The sequence below is a fragment of the Limulus polyphemus genome, unplaced genomic scaffold, assembly GCF_000517525.1.
Source record: "Limulus polyphemus unplaced genomic scaffold, Limulus_polyphemus-2.1.2 Scaffold1777, whole genome shotgun sequence".
Classification (NCBI taxonomy): domain Eukaryota; kingdom Metazoa; phylum Arthropoda; class Merostomata; order Xiphosura; family Limulidae; genus Limulus; species Limulus polyphemus.
The window spans coordinates 165,920-177,096 of record NW_013667387.1 but is presented as its reverse complement, the minus strand read 5'-3'; the positions used below and the strand labels follow the sequence as shown (position 1 = coordinate 177,096).

Here is an 11,177-nt window from a genome sequence, read left to right as displayed (position 1 = left end):
TTATTGAAACCACCTGTACTATAAACTGTTACATACATTTGCTGGTAGTGGCAAATAGTTTTGTCTCTATAATGAAACAACATACACAAACATATGTTAAAATAAACTTGTTTGAAAGTTCAAAGAAATGATATTCAAGTACCGAAAAGCTTTCTTACTATCATCTACAGTAATGTTGAAATGCGCCCGCACTGGTCTGAATGAGAATGACCCCCAACAGGGGTGAGATAGTTTAAGGAAAATGTACAAAGTTCACGCTGCTGACCCCACGTTTATTCAGCACAATAAACAAAAGTACGACTGCAATGAAACATAAACTTAAAATAAAAATATATTTATGAAAGAAAATTAAAATGTTTTTATGTACATATATAAAAATAAAATCTTAGTTATTGTTTAAGTTTATTTACAAATATTATTTTTGGGTCTTATATATTATTTGAAACCATAAGGAGAGTACGTGATTATTAAATAATTAAAAAATAGATAAAATTTGCATTTTATGGGCGATACAAATTTTTGGGATTGCAAAATAATGTACTAAAACATAAAGAGTAATCAGCTCAAATCTGTAACAAATATAAATATCGTAATCATTTCTTATAAATACCATTTCCTAATGTAATTTTCCAAGATATTAAAGATCATAATTCAAAAAACTAAATTTATCAAAAGTAACAGGCTTTATGTTTCTTAAACTATGTGCATTTATGAAAGTTCTTAAGAAGTTTCAAAACTTTTTAACCAATAGTTTTATCATTGGAATGACATATAGCAAGACTTGCATTAGCTACTAAGAAAGTTAGTAGCCGGTAGTCATCGGGTTAACAGATCCAGTTTCTGTGGTCTAATAACTTGCCCTTCAGTGACTTGAATATCCACTACAGTTTATCTGCATTATTTTGGCATGACATTCACATGTATCAGCTTTAAGCCAAATAGCATTATACAAAAATACTATGACTGATACTTTAAGTAGTTTGTAAGCCTCATAACTCTAGATTTCATTTTATCAGTTTTTAATTTCAGTTTATTAATTATTATCATATTCTAACTTAATTTTGTTACTTTTTTTATTAGTGTTGGTTATACTTAATTGAGCAGTTTTTGTTAATAAGATCTTTAAAACAAAGCTCTTGTGATTGATGTTTAAACCTCAAAAGTTGATGGCTGTGAAGTAATTAAAAAGCAATTGTGGTTCAAAATTGGATGTGATCACAATTGAACTTTATTGGCTTTTTTTATGCTAAACATTTATTTCAACTGTCTGAAGTCCATTTTAGATTTAGACTTTGAACATGACCCACTTTGTGGGTCCTTCTTTCTTTTGGTGTTGATGATCCTTTATGGATTCATTTCTTCTAGATTTTCAGGTTTCCTTACCTTCTTTTAGTCTGTGTTAACTTTAAAAGACAGATTTAATAAACTGATGAAAAATTGATTTCTTGGTCATCTGGGTTTCACCATTTAATAATTGTCTTTGCCCTTCTCTTGTTAGATGGGCTAACAAAGTAATTATTAGTGTTGCTGACTAATATTTTCTAAAGTAACTTCAGAATAATTGCAGATACCTTCTATTAAGTTTCACATCGATTGCATTACATGTTTATACGTGAAAGAATGAAAAAATTTATATTATGTTAAACCATAGTCATGTTTTTTATGGAGTATAGTACGATGTAATGTGAAATATAATTATATATTTGAAACACATTTATTTGTACAAAAATCTTTTAAATAACATCTTTCATTATTGTGGAAACTTGCTGAGGCTTAACTTTTAACTGTTTGTTCAAATGTTTTTTGTTACACTTTTGATATTCTATGTATTTTCATATAATTTTAAGATTGATAAGTGTTTTCTATTCCTGGGATTATAGAGTGGTAGATTGTGAAATTTCATCTCTTTGTGTTGTTAAGTCAAATAAGACAATAAAGAGCCTGTTTGTCCATTGAGGCTGTCCCATTCACTTATAAAAACAACTAAAATCCAGCCATGATCATTCAGATACTTATCGTGCCTACCCTTAAACGCACTTAAATTTACTATATCCACTAGATCTGAAAGCAACTCATTCCAAAGGTCAATTACCCTGTTAAAAAAGGAAAATTGTCTAAATTGTATATTTTGTATATAAGTTATATATATATATATTGTATATTTGTGTTCCCTTTTCATACCATTCTTACCATTAACCCTGTGGTTGTGGGTGGGTCTTAAACTACTTTATAACAATGCATGTCAATAAGCCTGGCATCAAAACATAGTTTATAATTCAACATTCTATATTATTCTACATAAATAGCCATTCTCATTCAGTGCTGCCCTCTATGTGAAATTTTTTTCGCAGACCACAAGCCTTGAGCTCTGACATACTTTACAATCAACTGATTCAAAAACATGTCGTATGCAAGTCATCATGCGACAATCTTCCACCAATAAGAGTGCCACACACTCTCCTGATGCATGTGGCTCCCTCTATTTGATTCTACCGAACTACCACTTCTAGTTTGGCAGTACTCATGTTGTTACGTTTATTTTGTGCTCTCTTTAAGTTTATTTTTTGTATCTTTATATCAATTTCTCTCAACAAGTTTACTATTTATTATACAATAGTGATACTTGTAACTTGTTGAGTTATTTCAAAAGTGGAATTATTTTATATTCCTTTCTGCCAACACAGTTGTGTGGTTATTCATTTTGAATTATTAATTCTAAATTACCACTTTGGAGGTTATATGTTCTATCAGCACATTTACACATGCTTCAGATGACAGTATTCCACAGGGAAATTATCAGCTTTACTTAGTCAGGAGACTGATCGCCCAGTGAGGTTACCTTCTTCAGGCCTCTACTCAAGTTTGAGGGACCACACATTTTGAAATACAGTCCAGAAAGATAAAACATTGGTTTGATTTAGTTTTTGAATACTTTTATTATTAATATTATTATTTGTAGTTATTTGGGTTCCATAACATAAGTTTCATTAGATTGGTCAATACTCGTAGTTAAGTTCAGGTTCAAAATGAGGCTTGGTTATATCCTTTGTCATATACCATTCACTTAGGTTTACTGGGTCTTTTTTATTTCAGGATTACCTGTAATTCATCTTACTTGTATATCAATCATCAGTTTAACTATATTGATTTTCTTCCATATATCACGTTTCATACATATGTTATTGTTAATACACAATATCTTGTTTTCTTTAACGCACAACATCTAATACATATGTTTATTTCACTACTAAATTTCTTAACATTTACAATATATAGACTATTTCATTTTTTCATCATTCTTTATAATTTACACTTCTTACTATTAATTTTGTTTAATTTATAATTTATACTTCTTACCATTAGTTATTGCTCACCTTACTCCTATAATGGCTGAACCCATTCCAGACAATCTAGATTTTGTCAGTTTTCCTCCAGCTAATCATGGATTGCCTTCCCAGACCTCTACTGCAGAATCTGCTGAGCCTATCTCAGTTTTTTTTTTCAGACATGTTTCACAGTATATTCCTCTTCTTCTTCTGACATTGTTTCATGATGATCATTTTTGTCTCTTTTTTTGAGTATGGTTACTTGCAAACCTCACCTTACACTGGCTTTGATTCATTTTGCTTTAGCTTACCATCAGACAGATTTCTTCTTGGTTACATGTCGTTTCGATTACTGTTAATCGTATTCATTTTATCCTCTACCAAGTTTGTCAGCTTCATATTACCCAATAAACTCTCCTACAGGTAATATTTACCTTCCATCTCCTTCTTCCCTCCATGTTGGGGCATTTGCCATCTTCAGTTCTTTCCCTCCACATGTGGCTTCTTTGCTTCTCTGATCTTCTAGGGTGGGACACTACCATTTGTTTACCATCCACTGCTAATAAAGATTTTTGGTCAGTTCTTTTTCTTCACCAGTCCATTTTATAGGACTGTTCTTGTACATTTAACATCACTTGGAGTATCTGTGATGCTATATTCCAACTTTTTGGGGTTTGCTCTTTTTTTTTTTTCATTCTGAGACATTGTCATCTTTATTCATTTTACATGTCTGGTACCTTCCCATCCTTTACCTTTTATACCTGTGTGTTTCTCCATTCGTCATGTATGCTTGATGCTAATTGCAGTTCTGGGTCAATCGGTTCCACCTCAGTCACATCTTGGGTCTTCTTCCCCATTTTAATATGTAGTCTTTGATCACATATCTTAGGTTTTTTTCACCACATGATTTGGTACCTGTTTCGTGCCTTGCCTTTTGGACTTGTTTCCGTATGTCTTTTGTCAGATGGTCTGCATTTTACCCAACTTCCACATTTTGGAGGATTTTACCAACACCATTAATTGGATGTATAGCTTCAGTTAGGTCCATCCAAATGGGAGTAATTTTAACATACTCATCTACTCCTTCCACACTTCCCATCCACCTCCCCATTGATAACAGATGCTTCCATTTTCTGTCAAAACTCGAAATAATAGTTTAGTATAATTTAATAGAGGGAGTCACATGCATCAGAAGAGTGTGTTGCACTCTTACTGGTGGAAGGTTATTGCATGATTATTTGCATGTGAGATGTATTTGAATCAATCAGTTTTGAGGTACGTGGGAGCTCAAGACTTGTGGCATGTGAAAAAACATTTCTGCCTATAGAGGGTAGCACTGAATGAGAATAGCTATTTATGTGAGAGCAGTTAAATACCTTTCGGAAGTATATTTTCAGTGTTGGTAAATTATAACTTTTAGTGTACAAAAGATTTGTAATGTTTATTGAAAGCTTGCCAAATTTCATGAAGATACACAAAATGTATTAAACCTCATGCTATGGGAATATTTTTCCATGCATGTCACTATATTTTTAGTGAGTTACATTCAAAATTTAATTCAACTACTTTTTGTACTTTTAAATTAACCCTTTCAAGATGGGTCATGAGTGAAAGGCCATGTCATCTTGTTTGTTGACTCCCATTCAAAAGTTTATTGAACTACTATTTCATGAACTTATGTCAATAAGTTTAATATCAAACTGTAGATTATAATTCAAATTTTAGTACTTGATATTACTCAATTTCATAATTTAAAAGCAAGTATTAATAAAACACAGATAAACATCGATTTTTGTGTGTCACGGGGTATTTAATGCAACACTGGTTCAAATTAGATGTTTTTGAAATCAAGATACGAAGTCTATAGTTTCAAATGAATTAGAAATTCAAATTAACAATATTGACGAGCTATAATATAAAATAAGAGCCTCTTATCTCTTCAATTTGCTAAGATATTGCTCATGTAATAAATCAAACACAATGGCACCCCCACCTACCTCTTTCCATTTTTGGAAATACTCCCTTATATACACTAACTTCTATATATTACATAAATAACCAGACGGAAGCTCAGAATGTCTACATAGTGGCTTTCTCAGCCATTTTAATGGACTTGGCACCGTTTTTTCTTTTGAACCAATATTTTAGTCTGCTTATAATTTCATATTTTTTAGACTAAAATACATCTTAGTTACTAAGCTTTATAAATTATAGTGGAATTTTATGGTATTAATGTAGTAATTTATGATTTTTTTGTTATTCAAATGTATATACAAAACCTAAAAAAAATATTTTGTTTCATATCACGTGCAAAATTCTAAAAGGCTCAGCAACCTACATCAAGCAGCAACCAGGTACAAAGGTCAAAACTAGAAGAGATAATTGTTTGCTTTACTTTTTTATTTACTGTTGTATGTTTTAGGAAAAATATGTCTAAGAACTTATTTCAAAATAGCAACAATCTATATACATATATAATATATAATAATTGAAATGTGACTGTATTTTACAAAATACTAGTTGACTAAAACACAGCCAAGACAAGTTACTTTGCACAGACCAAAGGTCAGTTTTATGTTATTTCATACGTAATTGTAACTTCTGTGTTCTTAGCCAGGTATGGCTGAAAGGTCAATATAATAAAAATAATAAATATATATAAACGTATTTTGTTATGGAATTTAAGCTATTTAGTCTAAACATTTATGTTTTCATGTTATAATTTGTGTTCATTGTAGAATGAGAGAGGCATAACTTATATTTATTTCCTAATTTTTTATGGTGGTTGTAAGATCGGTCAAATCTACTGAATCCATACAGAGATTAATTACTGAAAATAACAGATAAAATATAAAGTTCTTTCTTAAGATATGTGTGATAACTATCTGGACATTATAAAGATTTCGCATGTAAAATTTCGAAATTTTCTGGTGCATAAAAGTATTTTTATTCTTAAAATGAATATTACTTTGCATGATAGATAGGCAACATATGAAAAGAAAAAATAGACACGAGAAAAACATTGCTTTATAAACTTTAAAACTTGAAATGTATGAAAGCATTGTAATGTTAACTGATAATCTGCCAAATTTCGTTAACATTTGCTTACTAATTTAAAAGTTATAGCATGAAAATTATAACAAGCACAAGATGGTTACGAGGTCGGTCCCTTGGACGAAGCCCCGTGCTCAAAGAGTAAAGAAATTGAGTAATGTATAATACTAAAATGTGAATTATAATCTACATTTTGCTACCAAACTTATTGACATAAGTTGATCAAATAGCAGTTCAATAAAATTTTGAATGCGAGTCAACAAATGCGATCAAATGGCCTTTCACCTGTGACCTGTATAGAAAGGGTTAATATATATTTTTCAGCAAAAACACCAAGACCCTTTAGTTCCATAACATTGTTAAGGGGATTACCATCAAAATTATACTTATAGTTTAGCTTTACTGAATATTTACTTTATTTATATATATATATATATTTTTTTTTTTTTTTTTTTCTTAAATAGCAGTTACTTTTATATAAAATAGGCTCACAATCTCCTTGAAAGAATTTCATGATGAATGCAAAAAATAATGTTTTAACTGGTATAGTAAAGTTTTTGTTCTAGCCTTTAATGCATATGGATGACAAAATTAATACAGAATATAGAATATTTGTTAAGTCATTTTTAATTTTTTATGATAAATATTATTACTATGCCATTAACATATTTTTGATGGTGTAGTTGTTTTATGTCATTTCTTGTAAGCTTTAGAATATTTCAAAGCAAAGGGTTTTTTTTGTTCTTAATTTTTTGTCCTACCAAGAAGTGAAGCTGTTAAGGAGGAATTATTTAAATAATTGTTCATATTTGAATTGGTGATTGAGAAAAGTGTATTTTTTTTAATTTTTTTAAGACATTTGCCACCTGCATCTCTTTAAGTGCTATTGCCACTAATGGAATTGTTCCTGGTGAGTTATGTAATTCCATATTATTTTTTGTTCATAGTAATAACAGTGAGAAGCTTTCAATAGAGATAGAAATGTTTTGTGTCAGTTTTACATTGAAAATTGTGATTAGAAAACATTAATTCACTTACCCAGTATTCTATCTTATTAAATTTGTTTTTAATTCATCTGCCACAGATAGTTGTGTGTCATTCTTCTGAGAAAGAACAACAAATAAATGAGAAGCAACAAATATGTAAATTTTATCAAAGTGAACATATACAGTTGTCTAAAAAGGTTTTTAAGAGATATTCTATAAACTACATAGCAAATCACTTAATCTTATCTATTATGTATAGATGAAGTTATATACATTTATAAACCATAATCAGAAATGTACAACAATAAGAAGCAAATATCTTTTTCAGAATCATTAATTTTGTGAAAGAGTTAAATTTCATATTCCTATATTTTAATTCTTTTGCTCCTGGCATCTTTTTCTGTGCATGTCACAAGGTTTTAGTGAGTTGCATTCAAAAGTTAAACTGCTTTCTTGTCATGGTATGCAAATAAATGTGGCATAAAAACTTATCTAATTATCCAAATTTCAATAATATGTAAGTTTTAAGCTCATAATTTTATATGAAAATATTAAAATAAATCACGAATTTCTCCTAGTAAGAGAGAATTGTGAATATTTTTTTCCAGGCATCACCTCTTCTCTAATTTATTTACCACCCTTCCAAGAAATACAAAATTTAATGTCAATTACTCAATATAAAATTGTCATTGCTCAGACAAAGCATAATTTTTATAGCCTTCAATCTTGTTTGGTTACAGAGCCACCAAATAGAAAATCAGACCCCTCTTGCCACACCCACTTGTCACATCCTCTCCTTCACAAATTGGGAATACTGTTCTCTGATGTTTAATACTATGTTGTTTATAACCAACATAAAGCTAAGGTTTTCATCTGTCAAATGGCATTTTATATTACTTGTTTTATGTACAGAAAATTGTCTATTTGACTTATAGTTCAAACTTTATTTCCACGAAAACACATCAACGAGCTTAGCTGAATTTTTAATGGCTCTTATTACATAGTTAGAAAGCCAGAAAAACTGAGATAGTTATAAGACACTGTCTGCATTTTGCAGGTGATTGTTTGTGTTCTTTGATGCATTATTTCATTATGTAAAAAAAAATATTTAGTGCAGTAGTACCATTAGTATAATAAGGTAGGGTTAAGTGTCATTAACCCTTTCACTGCAGCAGGGATGTATATTTCGACAGCAAAAAAAAAAAAAGAAAAAAGTGATCCAGGTAAGTACTTTATTTCTTGTTAAAAGAGTAACTAAAATGTAAAGATTAGAATTTTTTTTTAGGTTAGATAAGGTTAGACTAGATAAAATAAAGAATAATAATAAGTTTTTCACAAGGTATATTCATCAGTAGTTCGTGCATTATATAATTCGATAGGGTTACGTGAGCTACACATTTGCCAAGTCAATTACAGATTATATGGTGAGAATATCAGTTAATCTTAGTTCATAGGGGTAATAAAACAATAAAATTTAAGTGTAAACAGATGTATACTGTTATGAGTTTAAAGCTATTTAGGATAAACAAATGTACTTTCATGTTACAGTTTAAAGTCATTTACAGATTATGCAAATGAAATTAATTAATAATTACTGAAAGCTTGCAAAATTTCATAAAGATACGCAAAATATATTAAAAGTTGTAGTATGGAAACTATAAAGGTCAATTTGGGGTCATGAGTCCATAGCGAGACAGTTAAGAATGATGTAGCCAAACATTTTAATGTTGTGATTTTGTGACACACTATCATAAGGTTGTAATCAAAAGTGAAGGAGTTGCATATACATCATGGCAAATTGTAAATTTTTAACACTTATATAACTTAATAATAAAATATAAATGTCAAGCGACATATACAATGACTTCTTTGATGACTAATTAGTCACCTTTAGAACTTAAACAGATGACTTTTTTTTCAATAGCTGGAGGTGCTTACTTTATGATATCGAGAGCACTTGGGCCCGAGTTTGGTGGAGCTGTGGGAATATTATTTTATTTAGCAACTTCTGTGGCTGGGGCAATGTACATCACTGGAGCTGTAGAGATTTTACTGGTAAGGAAATACAAAATGAACATTACTACAACTATGGAGGTATTTCTGATAAGTAAATATAAAATTTACATCACTATAACTGTGTAGATAATTCATGTAAGTATCAAATGTACATTACTAGAGTTGTGGAGATCTTTCTAATAAGTAAATACATACAATCTAAACTAATAGAGCTGTGGAGATCTTTCTCTTAAATAAATATATAAAATTTACATTACTAGAGCTGTGGAGATCTTTCTCTTAAGTAAATGCATAAAATGTAAATTACTAGAGCTGTGGAGGTTTTTTTTTGTTAAATAAATATATAAAATGTACATTACTAGAGGTGTGGGGATCTTTCAGTTAAGTAAATATATAAAATGTACTTTACGAAGGCTGTGGAGGTTTTTTTTGTTAAATAAATATATAAAATGTACATTACTAGAGGTGTGGGGATCTTTCAGTTAAGTAAATATATAAAATGTACTTTATGAAGGCTGTGGAGATTTTCTGGTTAGTAAATATATTATGAACCATGGTACTGGTTCATATTGGGGATCACAAGGAACTGCATAAAACCGTAATAGAACGTTCAGGCAAAAAGCACCTTAACCCTATTGCCACTGGCATTCTTTACTGCGCATGTCACAAGGTTTTAGTGACTTACATTCAAAATTTAATTAAACTACTTTTGTTTATACTATACCAGTTAGTATAGCATAAAATCATAACTAATCATCCATATTTTAATAGTATACAAGTTTTAAATTCTTAATTTTATAAGGCAATATTTAAAAAATCCTGAATTTCCCCTAGTGTGAGAAATGTGACATATTTTCTCTAGGCATCACCTCTTTTCTAATTTATTCACCTCCCCTCCAATAGATATTAAATTTAACATAAATTACTCATTATAAAATCATCATTGCTCAGACAGACCATAATTTTTATACTCTTCAATCTTCTTTGGTTGCAGAGCTATCAAACAGAAAATCAGCCCCCTTTTACCACACCCACCTGTTACATCCTCTTTTTCAGGATTTGTTAATAGTTATCTCTTACATTTAATACTATGTTATTTATAACCAATAGAAAGCCAAGGTTTTCACCTATCAAATGACATATTATATTACGTTATTTTCTCAACAAAGAATTGTCATTTTCTCTGTTAGTACAAGCTAACGGCTAGCTTGGATGAACTTGTAACGGCTCTTGTCGCATAGTTAGAAAGCCTTGTGATGTTTATAGGAAATTGTTTGCTTTTTGCATGTATTATTCTATGTTCTTTGGTGCATTATTTAATTAAATAAAAATTATTTAGTGCATTACTACCATTAGTATAAAAAAAATAAGTAGGGCTAAGTGTCATTGACAGTCGATAGCAAAAAAAAGAAGACCCTGGTAAGTACCTTATTTGTTTTTCATGTGTATTCTTTACTTATTATTATAAAAGTAACTCAAATGTAAAAAATAGGGATCCCTTTAGGTTAGTGAAGGTTAGATGATAATATAATAAAAATGTTTCATGAGGCATACACATGAGCAACTTGGAGTAGCTCATGGGTAGTGTAATTTGACAGTGTAACGGGAGTTCCACATTTCCCAAGTGATTTACAACTTATAATGGCATGAATAGTTGTTGTTAGATATAGTTCAAAGGGCAATAAAACAATAAAATTTAAGTATAAATAGATGTATACTGTTAAGAGTTTAAAGCTACTTAGGATAAATGAATGTAGTTTCATGTTACAATTTGAAGTCATTGTTAAAAGAAAAA

At 30.0% G+C, this 11,177-nt stretch overlaps 1 protein-coding gene across 3 annotated transcripts in view; it reads left to right on the top strand.

Annotated features, from left to right (window-relative positions):
* The window catches only part of LOC106464908 (solute carrier family 12 member 6-like), a 216,691-nt gene that overhangs the window by 53,808 nt on the left and 151,706 nt on the right, over positions 1-11,177 (top strand). For 2 of the 3 annotated variants that reach the window (XR_002611853.1, XM_013925080.2), the window contains exons 5-6: positions 7,236-7,290; positions 9,291-9,421. Coding sequence is in view for 2 of the 3 variants with exons in the window: in XM_013925080.2 (XP_013780534.1) it covers positions 7,236-7,290; positions 9,291-9,421 (186 nt within the window). In the remaining variant the exon portion in view is untranslated. Of the gene's footprint in view, positions 1-2,727; positions 2,911-7,235; positions 7,291-9,290; positions 9,422-11,177 lie in introns of those variants that run through there. The other variant, XM_022392719.1, reaches the window with a different exon arrangement.